The sequence below is a fragment of the Crotalus tigris genome, unplaced genomic scaffold (assembly GCF_016545835.1).
Source record: "Crotalus tigris isolate CLP2741 ecotype Arizona unplaced genomic scaffold, ASM1654583v1 scf7180000017847.2079705, whole genome shotgun sequence".
Lineage (NCBI taxonomy): Eukaryota > Metazoa > Chordata > Lepidosauria > Squamata > Viperidae > Crotalus > Crotalus tigris.
This window is the reverse complement of record NW_024096670.1, coordinates 1,990,056-2,009,931: the sequence shown is the minus strand read 5'-3', so window position 1 is coordinate 2,009,931 and position 19,876 is coordinate 1,990,056. Positions and strand designations below refer to the sequence as shown.

General features: G+C 40.2%; 1 protein-coding gene across 6 annotated transcripts in view; it reads right to left on the bottom strand.

The window, feature by feature from the left end:
- The window catches only part of GRID1 (glutamate ionotropic receptor delta type subunit 1), a 681,623-nt gene that overhangs the window by 46,025 nt on the left and 615,722 nt on the right, over positions 1–19,876 (bottom strand). For 5 of the 6 annotated variants that reach the window (XM_039343408.1, XM_039343409.1, XM_039343404.1 and 2 more), the window contains exons 9-10: positions 5,219–5,320; positions 3,649–3,846 (exon numbers count right to left, since the gene is read on the bottom strand). In XM_039343408.1, the coding sequence (XP_039199342.1) occupies positions 3,649–3,846; positions 5,219–5,320 (300 nt within the window). The remainder of the gene's footprint in view (positions 1–3,648; positions 3,847–5,218; positions 5,321–19,876) is intronic. The other variant, XM_039343405.1, reaches the window with a different exon arrangement.

Sequence of the window (19,876 nt, the reverse complement as noted above, 5' to 3'; positions counted from 1 at the left end):
TGGTTAGTCATTCCTACTTCCCTATTTGCTGTGTTCTTCTTCTAAAGCTGGCCTAATGCAATTCTAAGCTTGAAAGACTTATTTCAGAAATGCTACAGGCTCCAGAGTGCAGGAAGGCAAGAAAACATTTCTGACCTTCTTTTCTTTTCTTTCCTTTATTCATTCTGAGATGAAAGGATTTAGCTATTAAGAGCCAATCAAATAATGCAGCCCAATTGCCAGCGTAATTCTCAGATTGTGTTCTTAAGATTGCTTGTTTGAATGCCACTAAAAATAACTTCCTCATGCAAAAAAAAAAAAGCACATGAGGCAGAAGATTAATTTAGAACGCTTCTCCCTGTTATGGTCCTTTTCTGGGTAAGAGGCAAGGAAAAGATTTTAAGGAAAAAAAATGTAACCCTGCAAATTTCCACTCTTACTTCCCTGAACGGGAAAACACACCCCAAGAGTTTTCTCTTAGCTAAATGACTTTAAATGCAAATGTTCTAGTATATATGGACATTGGCATTTACAGTTTCAGGTGTACCGGACGGAGTATTTGAGTAGAGATAGTCCTTGACTTATGAACACAATTTGGGCCAGAATTTCTTATGCCAAACAAGGCAGTTGTTAAGTCACCCAACTTTACAACCTTTTTTTTTTTTTTTTGGCCAAGGTTGTGAGGCCAATCAGTGGAGTCATTAAGCGAATCTAGCTTTCCCCATTGAATTGCTTGTTGGAAACTAGCTGGAGGGTATAATAATAATAATAATAATAATAATAATAATAATAATAATAATAATAATGATGATGATGATGATGATGATGATGATAATAATAATAATAATGTTGGAAGGGACCTTGGAGGTCATCAAAACCAACCCCCTGCTCGGACAAATGGCTGTCCAGTCTCTTCTTAAAAACTTCCAGCAGTTGGAGGCAGGTTGTTCCACAGGTTAGTTGTTCTAACTGTGAGGAAGTTTCTCCTTAGTTCTAGGTTGCTTTTCTCCTGGATTAGTTTCCACTCGTTGCTTCTTACCCTGCCTTCAGGAGCTTTGGAGAATAGCTTGACTCCCTCTTCTTTGGGGCAGCCCCTGAGATGTTGGAAGATTGCCATCATGTCCCCCCTCGTCCTTCTCTTCATTAAACTAGACATTCCCAATTCCAGCAACCGTTCCTTATATGTTTTAGCCTCCAGTCCCCTGATCATCTTTGTTGCTCTTCTCTGTACTCTTTCTAGAGTCTCAGCATCTTTTTTACATCGTGGTGACCAAAACTGGATGCGGGATTCCAAGTGTGGCCTTACCAAGGCATTGTAAAGTGGTATTAACCCTTCACGTAATCTTTACTCTATCCCTCTGTTAATGCAGCTCAGCACTGTGTTGGCTTTTTTGGCAGCTTCTTTGGAGCCTGAATCTGCGGAGGAAAATAAGGTGGAATGGGACCCTATGGAGGTGGAGGGAGAGGGGTTTGTGGTTTCAGAGGAATGTGGGGAAGAGCAGGCCAAGGCAGGCCAGGCCCCTTCAGGATTGGTACAGGAGGAACGGGAGAGACCGAGTTCAGGCAATGAGCAAGGGCCACCACCACCTGATCCTAGAGCACAGAGAGTGGAGAGAAGGAGGGAACAATGCAGGCAGGCTCAACTACTTGGGAGGAGAGCATCCCACCCTTCTCCACAAGGCACACCTGGAGACTGATTTAAGGCATTTGTCGGGAACAAATGCTGATTCCTTGGATTTTTGTGTTCTGTTTCTGCTTGGAAACCCGGAAATTCTGAATATTGGACTGGCTGACAACATTGCTTGGATGTTTAAATCAACCCTGTTACTGCTGGGGTGGTAAGCAGTGATGGGATTCAGCCAATTCGCACCAGTTCAGCGGAACCGGTAGCTAATTTTTTGTTGCCCAGGCCCAGAACAGACTTCTGGAAGTGGCATCCACACAGAGAGCCAGTTGTTCCCATATTTGAATCCCACCACTGGTGGTAAGCATGAGGACCAATCCTAAGTCCCTTTTTTTTCAGTGCCACTCTAAGTTTGAATGGTGGCTAAATGAATGGTTGGAACCTTTGGCCACTTATAAAATCTGAATTTGAAACTCCCTTCAATGCCCACAGTGACATCCTGCAGAGAAAATGCTCTTTTAGGAACTTGGGTCTGAAGCTCTGTAGACCTGATCACAATATTCCAGTCAAGTAGAAAAAAGCAATAAAATTAAAAGAGCGACATGCAACTTCCGAGCTGAATCTTGAGTGCTACTTTATTTCCGTTTGTTTACTTTCTGCTGCATTGATTCATGAAGGGCACTGTGATAAGAACAGATTAGAAAGGAGATGCAGAGGCAACTTACATCGTGCCAGGTCTGCAGAGATGACAAGGATGTCAGCGGTGAGAGGTCAAGATGGCAACTGCCACCATGCAATTAGTGTCTCACACTTTTTTTTTGTAACCTCCAAGCCACACACGAGACTTCACATGCATGCTCCTATCTGCCATCTTGATTTCTTCTGACACCCCTCCCCCTTCCAGTATGCATATACAGAATTAATTATATGGGAGATGTGCTCCTAGGAGTAAAATTTAATGTGTTATGTGCCCTTTGAGCCACCAGAGTTTGTAAAAAAAAATACTCCTGTGATTTTTTTTAGAGTAAGAAACCTTCAGAAGACACACGAGCAGATTTGCAATGGTCTGAAAAGGGCAGAAAAATATGAATATTTCATCATAGTAGAGTGATCGTTAGCTGTTTCCTGATTCGGTGTTTTGGTTTCACATTTGCATGCTAAACTCTTTTCGTATAGAAATGCTGGATAATAGGAGAGCATTGTACGATCAGCAAGCAAATGACTTGGGAACGATCACATTACTGAATGTCCATGTCTATACTTAGGTTTTATTATTGGCAGAGAACTGTAGAACATTTTCTTCTATTGCTATGACGATGTTCAGCCTTCTCAAAATGAACCATTTGCAACAAAATGCACGCTGGTATCTCTATTCTTTAGGATTTCTTTGTTGGAATGTCTTCTGCCTTATTTTAATAACATATACTTACAGTCAATGCCACTGTCTTGGACTCAAATGTGACTCTATATTTTTCAAGTCTGTTTTTTTTTAAACAAACAAACAGTATTTTCTTCTGTGAAAAGCTATTCAACTGATCGCTATAAAATAGTATTACGGTGAAAACAACAACAACCCATAAATGAAAGATAGTTTGCAACAAAATGGAATGTTTTTTCATAAGAAAATCACATCAGAAAATGATCCATTAGCCATACACATCTCATCTACGACCACTAAACATTTCCTAAAACCTAAATATCAGTTAAATATTTTTAGGCGAAAGAGTTAATGCTAAAAATAACATGTGGAAAACTTCCCAGAGATGAGAAGTAGATAGATTTCTAAAATTTAACTGATAGGAAAAGGTAACTAAACTGTGGAGATTTCTGCACCACATAATAATAGAGAAAGTGGTTTGATCATAGGACTTTTTAATGTCTTCATTTCTATTGATATTAGTTCCAGTGACCAATTCCTTAACTGCCACTGTTAATGAGGAATGTTTTACTTTTACGACAGGAAAGATGGTTCAATGTAGAGGAAAAAAATTGAACTTTTTAACCCTTCCTTAAAAGAAACAGAATTCAACTATTATGGGGTATACCTTGTTAATCAGTTCACCAATCATGCCATTCCAGGAGCTGTTATGGAGCTGTTGTCCATATTTTCCATCAGGAGATTGATAGATCTCATATTTGAAGCCCAAATTCTTGGAAAGGGCATCCAGGACATCAATGGAGAAGCCCTTATAACGTTTTGGTTGCCCAAGGATATTTTCAGCCACCATAATGAACGGTTCTTCCTGAGAACAAAGCAAGGTTGATCTTTAAAAAGAAGACTTATGACTTACGATAAAGCAAAGATAACTTGAGTTACAATATTGACAGCATCTCAACAAGCTGTGTTGCCAGGTCTGGAAAACTGAAGCATCATATTTTATCTTTGTTTTTTTCAAGAATTACAATAATTGTGAATGAAAAGTGAGAATTCCTCCAGTTATTGCTAATCCAGGGGTGAATCTTAAAATGGCGACACCTAAGGCATGTTTAACTTAACAATGGTGATAACAAGAACAGAAAGATTCTCACAATCAAGTCTTGTTTTCGAAATGAGCCAGAGATAGATGGTCATTTGCCAAACCATTGATTTTATTATCGATGCAAACTCTGCCCATTGGTAGTGACATCACTTTGGATGGGCCAGTTTATCTTCCAACTGGAGGAGAGATATGATCATAACCTTCAACAATTTGAGCAAGAAAAGAGGATAAAAGATGCAGGAGAGCCTGTACTAAAAAGTTTCGGGTGAGCTCCTAGATCAGTTTAAACTATGATCTGAAAGAAGAGCCAAAACCAAGAGAAGCACAGGAGAGAAGGTGCAGCTAAGGAGAGGAAGGAAGCTGGCATCCCTTACACTGCCAACACACACCTGCGCAGATCCTGAGGGAAAATGAATGCAAAGAAAGAAGGTCCACACCAAATCACCAGACACTGATGGGATCCTTAGTGGTCAAAGGTAAAGTTTATCTTGTTTCTTCAAAATGTTGTTTTTCCCCTAGCATTTTAAAATTGTAAATTTCTCCAGACATCTTGAAATAAGAGAGAAATATAAATCTAGCAATAAATATGTGGTGTAGACACATGCTACACAGAATCACTGCAAGATCTTGTTTTACTCAACTAGCTGGAAAAAAAAGGGGGGGGTGTTACTTTCTTGAATCCCACCTTGGAAAAAAAAACATATAAAAAGCACAGATACCGTATATTCCGGCATATAAGGCAACTGGGCTTATAAGACGACCCCCAACTTTTGAGAAGATTTTCAGGGTTTAGAAAATATACACCAGAAAATACAGTACAATATTGAATTTCTGTTTATACATGAGCACAATAGGAGCTCCATTCCTTTGCTGCTAGAAAGCTTTGTCCTGTTAGTGCTTATTTCTGTAAAAAAAAAAAAGGGGCTGGCCACTAGGGGGCAGATTGGTTTTAAATTCAGAGAACAGCTACCCGTATATTCCGGCGTATAAGACAATGAGTAGATTTTCAGGGTTTAGAAAGTCGTCTTATACACCGGAAAATACGGTAATTGAATTAATAATAATAATAAAAAAATATACTAGCAAGTATAATTTTTTTGGTCATTTTGCTTCCTCCGTTCAAACATGGTCATACCAAGACAGTCACCACTTTCAGTGTTAATCCTTGTAGGTCGCTGCCCAAACGCCGTTCCTGCAGGCTCCCGTTCAGCCCTTTCTTCGAATCCCACGTTGCCAACTGCAAATGGAAATAACACTGGAATAAGGGGAAAGTGATGTACATTTCTCTAGAGCAGTGGTTCTCAACCTTTTTAATGCTGCGACCCCCAACCGGTCATAAGTCGAGGACTACTCAACCGGTCGTAAGTCAAGGACTACTCAACTGGTGCAGCACTGTTTGCAGAATGGGACTTTTGGCAGGCTCAGCAGGGCAGAGACAGCCTGGACAATTCCTATTGGCTTTTAAAAGCCAATAGAATTAGACTCTATTCAAGAGAGTCTATTCTATTGGCTTTCCAAAGCCAATAGAATAAAAGGGAGTAGCACAGCTAAGGAAAAGGGGGAAAAAATGGCGGACTGCATTGTTCGGCGACCCCCGTGAAATGGTCGTTCAACCCCAAATGGGGTCCCGACCCACAGGTTGAGAACCACTGCTCTAAAGAATCTCTGTGGTGTGCAAAATAGATACAAAAAAAGGAGCAAGCCAGAGAATTAAAGGACATTCCAGAAGTCTTAGAAACAGAATTAAAAACTAGTGACCGAGTAATGGACACCCACAGAAAAGGTGGTGTTATTGATTCACTAAGATTGTATATCGATAGGACTTTTTTCAGTTCTACTATGTCCCTGGTGATATTACTAATAGAATAGAATAGAACTGGAAGGGACCTTGGAGGTCTTCTAGTCCAGCCCCTTGCTCAAGCAGGAGAACCTATACCATCTCAGAAAATGACTGTCTAGCCTCTTATTAAAAATCTCCAGGGATGGAGCGCCCACAATTTCTGGAGGCAAGCTGTTCCACAGGTTAATTGTCTTCACTGTCAGGAAGTTTCTCCTTAATTCCAGGTTGCTTCTCTCCTTGATCAGTTTCCAATCATTGTTTCTTCTCCTGCCCTCTGGTGCTTTGGTGAATAATGTGACCCCCTCTTCTTGGTGGCAGCTGCTCATATACTGGAATACTACTATCATGTCTCCCCTATTTCTTCTCTTCTCCAGACTAGCCAAACCCAAGTCCTGCAGCTATTCTTTGTATGTTTTAGTTTCCAGGCCTTTGATCATCTTAGTTGCTCTTCTCTGAATGCTCTGGGGAACATCTACAGTAATGATGCCATTATTGGAAAACTGAAACTTTGTTCTTAGTGGTCACATGAACACATCCATGAAGGTTTCTTGATAATTGCACAAATATGGCTGACATCTTCTGGAATACTTTTTTAACTTCCCAGTCTATCACATCACCATGATATTCCATGGTGATCTACAGGAGTCCTTGGCTTAGCTTCTGAGCCAAGACAGAGTCAGCAAGGCACTATTTACTTGCAATCTTAAGTGGTTAAAATACATAAAAGCATTGTACTACTCACTGTTTACAGGATCAGAAATACCACTGTGAGATACTATTTGCTAGTGATCACATTCCGGTGCCTTGCATTTCTCAAGCACTTCTTACTAACAGGACTCCATTTCCTTATTTTTGATCCCATAAAAAATGCATTTGTTCATTTTAAGGCAGCGCCTCGTTACTCCATCAAAGCTGATTGGAAACCTCAGTAGCATTCATCCAGGTTCACAGTAGAACACAGGCTTTATGCCACACACACACACACACTCCCAAGGTGATGCTGTTTTATTGCGACGCAAATTATAGAATAAAAGAATTGAAAGGGAAATAAATTGGAAACCATAACTATATCACCTGAGGGAAATTCTGATACAGGAATAGAATCATACAGTAGGAAAGACCATAAAATGTAATGCCTCACTGTGGAATATGGCCCATAGGATTACCTCCATTTCTGTGGGCACAGGATAATAGAAAGAGAGGGGGGGAAAAAAGTAATATGTTGAACTAACATCATAAATTAAGACTCGGACTAGTCAGAGTATTAAGAGACTGAGCAGCCTTGTGCAATAACCCTGAATCTAGGATTAGGATGTAAAAATATTTTGTGCTTACCAGGTTTGGACTGGAATTAGTCTTATTTGTCCACGTATTTTACATATGACTACATTTGTCTTTTTTGACACGTAAGACTTTTGAAATGAAAACCAGACTCGGTGACAGGCACCAAGAACCAAGAAAGACATAGTAATAGTAATAGTAGTAAAGTTGGAAGGGACCTTGGAGGTCATCTAGTCCAACCCCCTGCTCAGGCAGGAAACCCTACACCATTTTGGACAAATGGCTGTCCAGTCTCTTCTTAAAAACTTCCAGTGTTGGAGCATTTACTGCTTCTGGAGACAGGCTGTTCCACTGATTAATTGTTCTCACTGTCAGGAAGTTTCTCCTTAGTTCTAGGTTGCTTCTCTCCTTGATTAGTTTCCACCCGTTGCTTCTTGTCCTGCCTTCAGGTGCTTTGGAAAATAGCTTAATTCCCTCTTCTTTATGGCAGCCACTGAGATATTGGAATACTGCTATCATGTCCCCCCTTGTCCTTCTCTTCGTTAAACTAGACATACCCAATTCTAGCAACCGGTCCTTATATGTTTTAGCCTCCAGTCCCCTAATCATCTTTGTTGCTCTTCTCTGTACTCTTTCTAGAGTCTGAACCTCTTTTTTACATCGTGGTGACCAAAACTGGATGCAGTATTCCAAGTGTGGCCTTACCAAGGCATTGAAGAGTGGTATTAATACTTCACGTGATCTTGATTCTATCCCTCTGTTAATGCAGCCTAGCACTGTGTTGGCCTTTTTGTCAGCTGCAGCACACTGCTGGCTCATATTTAGGTGATTGTCTACTAGGACTCTGAGGTCCCTCTCACAGTTACTACTATTGAGCATGGTGCCACCTATGCTGTACTTGTGCATTTGGTTTTTCTTGCCTAAATGTAGAACCTTGCTTTTTTCACCATGCAGAGTTACTTCTGGGCACTTTCCTTGATTGTTCCTGGCCTATAAACAGACATCTTGCCAAACTAAAGCAGCTATTTTGCATCACTATAGATATACTCCTAGAATTGCTAGGTAGGGACATTTTAACTCTTTTTCCCCTGACCAAACTATCTAAGCCAAGGTGTCCAACCTTTAATACCTGTGGACTTCAACTCCCAAAATGTTGGCTGGGGAATTCTGGGAGTTGAAGTGAATAAGTCTTAAAGGTGCTAGTAAAGTGGAAAGAAATAGAATAACATAGAATAAAAATGAATAAGTATAATAATAATGATGATAATGAAAGAAATCACTAAAAGCAAAATGATGTGTCTGCATAATTCCTGGGAGAAAGCTGTTGGCAATAGCTGTAATGACCTAATACATATTGAGAAACATTGTATAAAAGGGCAACCTTCTATTCATTGTATGCCTGTGAGAAACTAACTGAAAATTATACAGTGTAAGATTCCATCTATGCCCCTTTGTTCCTTAGAAAGAGAAAGCTATAAAGATTGTAGTTTGGACCCTCCCCCTTGTTCAGAAATTTGTTGATTGTTAATCGCTTCTGAACCTTTGCGCAAAAATAAACCTCTCTATTTCACCCTTGGAATTCGTAAAAGTCCTTTATTTTTTTTTTAAGTTCTTTTACTTTTTCCACAAGACTACGGTCTGATTCCCCTAGCCTAAACTTTGCTGCATCTTTGTCCTCTGTCCTAGGAATCCACACTACATTTCACCCCAAAGTGACAGATTGAGGATTAATAGGAAACCTAAATTATTCAGCTTTTTTTTAGTCCATACAATTTAGCGTCAGGGTTGGATCACACCTGGATCTTATCTTCCAGACAGTATGGAATTCATGCAGTGTGGAAATCAGCTGTAAGGCAGCTATATGGCAGACAGTTGAATCTGACTAAATCCCCCTGAATAGCAGATATCACTTAAGGTGCTACATATTAAGCCAATCGTATGACATGGATGCAGGAAGAGGAAAAAATCTGTGCTTCATAAGACTCATGTGGTATTGGAGAAGACTCTTGAGAGTCCCTTGGACTGCAAGGAGATCAGATCAGTCAATCCTAAAGGAAATCAACCCAACTGATTGTTCTTTGGAAGGATAGATATTGAAGCTGAAGCTCAAATACTTGGACCACCAAATGAGAAGAGAGGACGCCTTGGAGAAGACCCTGATGTTGGGAAAGATGGAAGGCCAAAGGAGAAGGAGACAACAGAGGATTAGATGGTTAGATAGTGTCACTGATGCAATGAACATGAATTTGGGCAAACTCTGGGAGACAGTGGAGGATTGGGGGGGGCTCATATGCTTAGGGGTCATGAAGAATCAGACATGACTTATAACTGAACAACAACAACATAAGACTCATACCACAGTGATGATTCTTAGCTAACACAATGAAAGCAGGATTATTGATTATACAATTATACTCCACTAGCTAGTCACAAAGAAACACAGAAGCCTATTCTTCAGAAGATTTTCTTTCCCATCATAGGCAGCTTCCGACTTTCTTACTTGAATGCAATGTATCCAAATAAAATGTTATGGTCTTCACTTTTCTGAGCACTTTTTATTCTATGAGGCAAAAATAATAACTTTCAGCATCTGCCATATGCTTCTTTATCCTTCAATGCATCATCCTAAAAGTTGAGCATATCTTCCTAAAAATAATAAGATCTTGATGCATATGAAGGCACGGCACCAGCTGTGATTTCACATCGTGGTATACATAATTATTATTATATATACAACAGTGTGGAATCACAGCTGCCAGTTCTTTAGCTAGCGTTGGCCTTCATTTGCATCATCAGTCAATTGCAAAAAAAAACCCCCAGATTTCCTTGGAACATCTTACATCTTGCCATGAGACCTTTAACACCATCGAACAACAACATCTGTCTCTCCCAGGTCTTTGAGAAGGACTGGATAGGTGGATAAAAATGCCAAATCCAGCCTAAACATCTGGCTGATTGTGTAACGAACCGTAATAATAATACATATCAATTAATTAATCAAAAATTAAAACCTTCACTGTGAGATTTGCCCGTACAAACTGAGAATTGTCACATCTATTATCTAAATGATGAGTAATTGTGGTGGAAATACCAGGGGATCTTGGAACAGGAGACAAAGAATTGGAGAAAATCAGAAAGTATAAAGATCTAAAAATGAAAGTGGAAATACAGTGGCATAAACTGATGGTCCTAGGATGGGCTTACTGGTTACCATACCGAAAAACCTTGGATGGTACTTAGAAAATCTATGCACTGACAAAATTTCCATCCAGTCTAAACATTTGGCTCATTATGTTTTCTGTCCCAGCCTACATGAGTCCTTGTTAACTAGCAAGGAGAAACCCTTCTTCCAACAAGTAGGCTGGAACCATAGGAAAAAAAAACCCTTTTATTATTATTTACAGACCTGAAAAATTGTTCCAAAGGCATAGGCAAACGAAATACAATTCAATGAAACTTGATTCCTTCACAAACGCTTGCCTTCAGCAACCAGCACCTCCCACACCTTCCCTTTTTATTATGCAGCCCCAAAGGCATGGCTTCCTAATGCCTTCTCCTCTGCCTTTGGAGCCGCCCCATTGCCTCCCTCTGTCCAACTCTCATTGCCTGTTTGCAAACATCTATGCTGTCTTCCAGCTGTGAGTCCTCAGAATCTGACTCAGCTTCTCAGCAAAGCTGTGTCTCAGCCTGAGCACGAGTGGAGGGGCCAGGCTCCTCATCAGATTGTAAGTCTTGGAGCTCATCAGAGCCTTCCTCTGACTCTGATGGCACTCCAGACCCCTCCTCCTCCTCCTCCTCCTCTGATTCCCCAGACTCAGCTGCCAGGTCCACTGGCTGGCAAGGAATCACAACACTATGCAACCAACCATATAATGTGCAGTTCCATGAAAAAAAAAAGGTTGCCTCTTATCTCTAAAGAAAAAGAAAAGTGACTTTGCTCCCTGAAGATCTCCAGCGGAGAATAAGAGTCTATTAGGAGTGCTCTTCATATAAATCCTTCATCTTATGATCAGCAAGGAGGAAGATATAAATACACCATATATCACAGGAAACACCACCAGTCTCCTGTGACCTCCCTCAAGGAGACTGAACTACAGGAAACATTGGGCATCTCTAAAATGTTTTACAGTTTGGATGTTCAGTTCAATATAAACCCATCAAGTATTGCCCTTTGTATTAGCTCTTTCATTTATCAGGGGGTTTACACACTACAAGCTGCAAGATTCGATTAAAAAAAAAATCTGTAACCAGTTTTGTTCAATCTTTCCCCTACCATGCATAAACTCTGAGATTGGAAGAGGAAAAATGTCTGCTTTAAACTCTTACTGTTCTTCTGCTATTCTTTTTCTTTTTTCCTTTGGTCCATATGATGCATTGTTGTTAGTTGCAAAGTCGTGTCTGACCCATCGCGACCCCATGGACAACGTTCCTCCAGGCCTTCCTCTCCTCTACCATCTTCTGGAGTCCATTGAAACTTATGCCTACTGCTTCAGTGACTCTATCCAGCCACCTCATTCTCTGTCGTCCCTTTCTTCTATTGCCCTCCATTTTTCCCAGCATCAGGCTCTTCTCCAGGGAGTCCTTCCTTCTCGTTAGGTGGCCAAAGTACTTGAGTTTCAACTTCAGGATCTGACCTTCTAAAGAGCAGTCGGGGTTGATCTCCTCTAGGGCTGACCGGTTGGATCGCCTTGCAGTCCAGGGGACTCGCAGGAGTCTTCTCCAGCACAAAGGCCTCAATTCTTTGGCGCTCAGCCTTTCTTAGGGTCCAACTTTCACAGCCATACGTTGCAACTGGGAAAACCATGGCCTTGACTATACATACTTTTGTTGGCAGGATGATGTCTCTGCTTTTTAGTATGCTATCTAGATTTGCCATAGCTTTCATCCCCAGGACCAAGCGTCTTTTAATTTCTTGGCTGTGGTCCCCATCTGCAGTGATCTTGGAGGCCAGGAAGATATGTGATGCATAGTCAATATGTTATTTAGGACATATGCATAAGTGCATCTTCTTGGAGATAAGTCTATCAGTGAGATAAGTCTCACTGACTGAACAGTGTTTTCAGTCCATAAGTTGCTTGTTCATGTACAGTGGTCATGAAATAGGGTCTACCATTAAGTACTTTCTTGTGCTAATGGGTGTGGGTAAGAGTATCAGCAGGAGGGAGGGAGGATTTAAGAAAGAGAGAAACATTGATGGGTTTAGAGTAATCCATATGATTACAAAAAACCACATACTTCTCCAGTGGATGTCCATGGAGATTCTCAATCATGACTGAGGTCATGATTGCCCCAAAGGTGCTTTTACCAAAGGGCAAAGAACTGAAGCAGTTTCTTGGATGAGAAGCAAAATGATTTCAAAGAAGAAAAAAAAACAAGAAAGTCTAGTTGCCTTTTTGAAAAAATCGTCTTTTGGTTCTCCAGTGGATCAGCACTGAAAGAGAGACATCTATATTTGCTAGACCAGTGGTTCTCAACCTGTGGGTCGGGACCCCATTTGGGGTCAAACGAACATTTCACGGGGGTCGCCAAACAACGCAATCTGCCATTTTTTCCCCTTTTCCTTAGCTGTGCTACTGCCTTTTATTCTATTGGCTTTTGAAAGCCAATAGGAATTGTCTAGGCTGTCTCTGCCCTGCTGAGCCCGCCAAAAGCCCCAGTCTGCAAACGGTGCTGCACCAGTTGAGTAGTCCTCGACTTACGACCGGTTGGGGGTCGCGGCATTAAAAAGGTTGAGAACCACTGTGCTAGACATTTGGGTGAAGGAAAGCTTAAGGCTAATGGGTATTGGTTAGGTTTACTAAAAGTATTAACTGTGGCTAAAACAGGAATTGATCAGAAGCTGTTTTGAAGCCAGTTACATATCCAGACATTACTGCTGTCCTTGGTTTGTGAAAAAGGACCCAGATCTTCTCCGTGGCACCATAATTGTTTGTCTTGCCATTCCCAAGGTGGAAAAAAAAAGTCCATTCTGTCTTTCTCTCCTACCACATTACCTATTACCCTTTTCCTTATCTCACAAAAACATTGTGGGCTCCAGAAGCTCTTACATTTTTTTTTTCCCCTTGAAAAGAGGGAACCTTTTCTAACTTTAAGAAAAATAAGGACCCAATTCTTCCAAACAATTTTGCATGTGAATAAAAGCTAAATTAATTCGGTTCCAAAACTGGGGCTTTTGCAAAAGAGTGCAGGAACTCAGCAAGCTTAAGTCAAATTTTCTATTATGTTTCATTCCAAAGAAAGAAAAGAGCTACAGTTTGCTTCCTGCATTATATAAATGGCCTGAAGTCTGAAGAGGAGGAGATTTTTTTTCAAAGGCATTGTTGGAATGGTTTCCCTTTATTTCACACCAGCCAGGAAACAAAGCGAAACAAAACCAAACAAAGCAAAAAAAAAAAAAAAGTAGGCAGAGAAACATCGTACAGTCTGTTCAAAAAAAAAAATTCAGATGAGGTTAGTGAGTAAGATAAGAAATAAACCCTTTTACATTTTTGAGAAATTCAAGCCACCAACCATTCCATTTCTTCATAAATGTGTTGATTTCATAGCAAGCCGCGTGTGGCTCGTAGGATCAATGAATTTGCAGGCAGATAGACCTGTTGTTGTTGTTGTTGTTGTTTTTTTTTGACAACTGGTCTGTCAAGATCACTGCCTGAAAAAAACTAATTTCTGGCTTGGTTAAATGAAATGAGCTTTGTCCTGTGGCAATTTGATAAGCAATTTGATAAGTTTGCTGTATATTGTTTTTCCTCTCTTTTCTTTTCAATATTAGCTATCCCCTTTTCCAAGATTTGTGAAGCCAGATATAACTTCTAAATCAGGGGTAGTCAACCTTGGCTCTTTTATGACTCGTGGACTTCAACTCCCAGAATTCCTGAGCCAGCTAAGCTCAGGAATTCTGGGAATTGAAGTCCACGACTCATAAAAGAGCCAAGGTTGACTACCCCTGTTCTAAACTGAGTGATGATAAACTACTGCTCTTGCCAATGGTAGGATGCATTTCACAAACAGCCATTGTTCAGAAAATATAGTTGCCAGAAGACAGAAGATATTTATTCTTTATCATTCTGGAATGGTGACTCTCAGATTATAATCCCAACTGTTTTTCTGAATGCACTGACTTGTTTAGTTTTGCATTATCTTATTGACTGTATTTTAATCGGTCAATGACCAAAATACAGTTCGGTCCGCCTGTCTATTATTTTAGGCATTGTTCTGAATACTATTAAATTTTATTGCATCTCATTGTATGTTTGTCTTATAGTTGAGTGTTTTTTAGTCTGTAATGGGGTTTTTAATTTAATTTAGTTATTGTGTACACCAACCAGAATCACATTTTTGTGAGGTAAGCAGGTATATAAATATGCCAAATAAATAAATGACACTTGATCATATGGAAACCTTATATTATTTTGTAGAGATTTCTAGAAGCTCCTGGAAGGAGTATGGAGGTATATGATGGGGAAAAGACAGGGGGAAAGGATGTTTGGGTCAAAGTGAGAATTACATATGCTAGAAAAGCCCTTTCAGCAAGACACAGCAAAGATTGAAATCTGTATTTCTATTCTACTGTCTGACTTCAGCTGCTGAACTATATGAGAAAAAGACACATCCTGAAGTAGAACCATTTTTCTACATTTTTAACAGAAATAAGGAACATAGATTAGGTACTGGTACTGAATCCTTTGAGGTTATCCAAACTTAGCTTCCTTTGAAGGAGGGAAAGATTTAGTCTTCCTCAGAGGAGGGAAAATTAATAATATTAAAAAAGTAGAATATTTAATACCGTATTTTCCGGCGTATAAGGCACTTGGCGTATAAGACGACCCCCGACTTCAGCGCCAATTTCCATACCTAGAAAGTCATCTTATACGCCAGAAACTACTGTCATTTTTGGCGTATAAGACGACTCGGCGTATAAGACGACCCCTGATTTAGGCGCCGATTTCCACGCTTCAGAAAGTCATCTTATACGCTGGAAAATACGGTAACTTATTTTCCAATAAATTTTTATTTTTTAAATGAACAAAACAAGACAAAACAAAACATAACACACATACATACAGTGTATACTCCTCCTTTTTTTTAACAGCAATTTCGTAACGGTAATCTTCTATTATTTACATTTTCCCTCCCCTTATTCTTCTTTAGATATATTTGTCCTTGTTGTTTTGTTGTTTCTTGTTTGCATTTTTCTTCCTTCATACTATACTTCATACTAAAAATAATATATATTATTATTATTATACATTATTATACACACATTTTCCACTTCTGACCTTTCCACATTTATTCTCCTCTATTATTTCTAGTCTCCAACCAGTCATACCACTTGTTCCATATTAGATAGTACTTTGTGTCTTCCTTTTCTTTTATCTCTTTTGTTAATTTGTCCATCTCAGCATAGTCTAGGATTTTCCTTATCACTTCTTCCTCTGATGGTATATTTTCATTTTTCCAGAACTGTGCGTATTTAATATCTTATCCGATTTATTAGTGTGTTCTTTTTACCCTTTCACATCAAGGATGCCTGACTTAGGTCAATGCATGGTGGTGTAGTAACTTCTCTGTGGCACATACAAACCTGCATTTCCAAAGTAGGTAGAGCCAAGAAGTAAACTGGACCAGGCTTGGCAGGTTTTTAGCCATGAAATATGTAACTTCAGGTTCTAAAAAAACCTAAAGCACCCATTTTGCTCTGCATTCACTCCAAATCCACTCAAACTTCAAATTATGCAAAACCCAAAATAACCTCACACAACTAATTTTAACTGCTCCCAGTTTGTGGGATTAAAGGGGGCATGTGCAGGTGATCATGGAGAAGATTGAAGACCATACTTTTTAATACCCATATTGTTCATGATTCAGATTAAAAAAAAGACGCCAATTAGATTAAATAGGTTTAAACAATGCATTCTCTTAGTTAGGTTTTTACTGTTGCTGGTCTTGTTTTCTTCAAATTGCCAGCTCAAGAAAAATCCTTCCTTCTAGAGTAGGATATACCAGAACTTGTTAATGGAAATGTCCCTCTAATTAAAAAATAAAGAATTTGAGGGAAACAATCTGACTTACTTCACAAATCCCTACATTTGTGACTTTAGTGATTCATCAATTTCAACAGATTTACTTTTAAACTTGCACAGCTAGTAATTGATTTAATTGTTTCCTTCCTTCCTTCCTTCCTTCCTTCCTTCCTTCCTTCCTTCCTTCCTTCCTTCCTTCCTTCCTTCCTCCCTCCCTCCTTTAATTCTTATAAGTTGAATTTCAGCATTTTGAAGACTGTCTGGTGATCTGAATATAACACTTTTATATTATAAAGGAAGGGTAACTATCTGTAGGAGGAGAAGAGCAGCCATGGCTTAGTTACGCCAAACGAAAGAAAACGAGATGGAAAATAGCAAAAATAAAACAAAAAAAGGGACATATTTAACAGTTCATAGCCATCAGAAGAAATGAAGAAAAACAACACACTGTGAGTGAAGCATTCGTTTCTCATCTTTTCTTAAGATGATGCGATCCTCTTTTTAATATCTTTAATTTGGGGGCAAAGAATATATTGTGAGGTAGTGTTATCCTTCCAAATTAAATATATTAATACATTCACGGTAAGGAGAAAAACCTGGGCTGGGAAATTGAAGGCAAACAATTAGTCTCCTTTAAGACTTTGTAATACCAGAGCTTCATGTAATCATCTTCAGAATACGAAAGATTCTGAAGCACGTTGAAAGGAATCTAGGTCTTTCCAAGAAACTGTTCACAGAAATTAGTGGGTGTTTCTAGTGTAACAGGCTCCAAAACCTGTGTTTTAGATTAGTTAAGTAAACGAGTGTTGTGTTTAAATGGTCCTATCAGAAACAGAATCATACTCTGCAAAGAAGTCACAGGAGATAAAGAGATACCAACAAATCCACCTTGATAGTAAAAGAGTACTTACAAATGAGCTTACAGAAGTTCATTTAGTGACCGTCTGAAGTTACAACAGCACTGAAAAAAAATAACTTATGACTGTTTTTCACACTTAAGACCATCGCAGCATCCCTGTAGTCATGTGATCAAAATTCGGACGCTTGGCAAAGTGGTTCAGAATAAACGATGGCTGCAGTGTGCCAGGCAACTTACAAGCAAAGTCAATAGGGAAGCCAGATCCACTTAACAACTGTGTTTCTAACTTAATAACTGCAATGCTCTGTTAATGCAGTGCTAGGCTGCATTAACAGAGGCATAGAATCAAGATCACGTGAAGTATTAATACCACTCTTCAATGCCTTGGTAAGGCCACACTTGGAATACTGCATCCAGTTTTGGTCACCACGATGTAAAAAAGATGCTGAGACTCTAGAAAGAGTACAGAGAAGAGCAACAAAGATAATTAGGGGACTGGAGGCTAAAACATATAAGGAATGGTTGCTGAAATTGGGTATGCCTAGTTTAAGGAAGAGAAGGACAAGGGGGGACATGATAGCAGTATTCCAATATCTCAGGGGCTGCCATAAAGAAGAGGGAATGAAGCTATTCTCCAAAGTACCTGAAGGCAGGACAAGAAGCAACGTGTGGAAACTAATCAAGGAGAGAAGCAACCTAGAACTAAGGAGAAACTTCCTGACAGTGAGAACAATTAATCAGTGGAACAACCTGCCTCCAGAAGCAGTAAATGCTCCAACACTGGAAGTTTTTAAGAAGAGACTGGACAGCCATTTGTCCAAAATGGTGTAGGGTTTCCTGCCTGAGCAGGGGGTTGGACTAGATGACCTCCAAGGTCCCTTCCAACTTTACTAATATTACTATTACTTAACAATTGTGGCAAGAAAGGTCATAAAATGGAGCAAAGTTCTCACTTAGCAAGAGGAATTTTGGGCGCAACTCTTGTCGTAAGTTGTAGGTATCCTACAAACTTCCTCATTCTCAAAAGAATCCTTCTGATGGGCTTCATTTTTGGACCTACCTCTCCTATATTGTTTTTCCAAGCTTATATTTGGTTTCCAAAAGTAGACAAGGAAATGAATCTTATCTTGGACATCGGGTCTGGGCACCTAGAATTCAATTATACTCAGAGGAGCACGGAGGATAAGCTACTCCCTTACATCAGGCTAATGAAACTTGTGACCCAACGTGTCAAGGCAAGAGAATCAAAGTCATGGGGTGGACTGTGAAGAACATCATTATATCAACCCCCTCCCCTTTTTTAATATAATCTCTGGCACAAGCAAAAAACCAAAACAAAACAAAGGAACAAAGGAGACTTATTGGGCCAACACGAATTATAAGCAGGGTGAGCTTAACATTGTGGATCATGAGCTTGTTTTAATTCTTGCTGCAAGGAAGACAATGTTGCGTGCCATCACAACCCTGCTGGCATCTCAAAGCGAGATAATTGGGGTGGGCTCATGAGTGCTTGGGGAGGTCACCTCAGCTTGTCTTAGGTGACATCCAATACACACTGATTAGAAGCAGCATTCAAGCAGAGGGGGAAAAAAAGTTGTTAAAATTAGACTAGAGAGTTATAAATATGTCATGTACAACGGTGTAGAAATAAATTGCTTCAATTAATGTAGCCTTCAAAGGAAGCGTGCCAGCAAAATGCTGATGGAAATAAAACAAGAAATTAGAGAAGGGCATTGGGGGTGCTCCTCGCCTGAGCTATGTGAGAAAGAAGAAATCATAATAAGAAGGGGGGGGAAATGAGTTGTGATGAATTGCACATAGAGCAGAGATAACAATTAGAGTAGCCATTTCTCACAAGATACACAACTAAAGAGGTGGTTTATAATTAGGGGGGAAAAGAAAGAAAACATGATCGGTGAAGTGGTGGCAAAGAGGGAGACTATATAGGAAATAACCTCTAGACCACTGTTTTTCAAACTTTGCAACTCGAGAATTCCCCAGACAGCGTAGGGAAATCTGGAAGTTGAAGTCCACGCAGCTTGCCTCCAGAAGTCATGGATGCTCCATCACTGGAGGTTTTTAAGAAGAGATTAGTCACTTGTCTGAGATGGTATAGGTCAGTGGTGGCGAACCTATGGCACGCATGCCGGAGGCGGCACGCAGAACCCAGCCCCAGCCCCACCTCCTGCCATGGCCCCCTCCTCACCAGCAGCCCCCCACAGAGTCACCCCTGGGCGCGGGCTGTGCAGAAGAGCGCAGCTAAGGACACGGCAGCCAGGCAGCAAGGACAAGACTCTGTCCTCGCACCCCATCACATGCAGATGATGCTGCGGGGCACAGGCAGAGGGCGTGGCTGCCATGGTGCTGCAGGGCCACCTGGGCGATCTGCTGTGGTGGGCGATGGAGGCGGTAGGTGGGCGGGGCAAGGTGGGCAGGGTATGGTTTTTGGGCACTCAGTGTCTAAAAGGTTTGCCATCACTGGTATAGGATCTCCTGCTTGAGCGGGGGGCTGGACTAGATGATCTCTAAGGTCCTTCTCAGCTCTATTCTCTCCTATTCATTTTAAAGTTTGAAAAACACTGCTCAAAGCATTACCCTTGGGGAATGGAAGAAAATGCATTTCTCTGAGGAACAGCAGAGAAATCTTTTCAAAACACCTATTCTGAGGTCAAGGACTTTAATTCTTGGTGCCTGCTGAAATATTGTCCATTATTGGATGAATTAATTCCTTTGGAAAAGAAATATATATATATATTCTTGTTACCAAAACGGAATGAACACAGTGTCATCTTT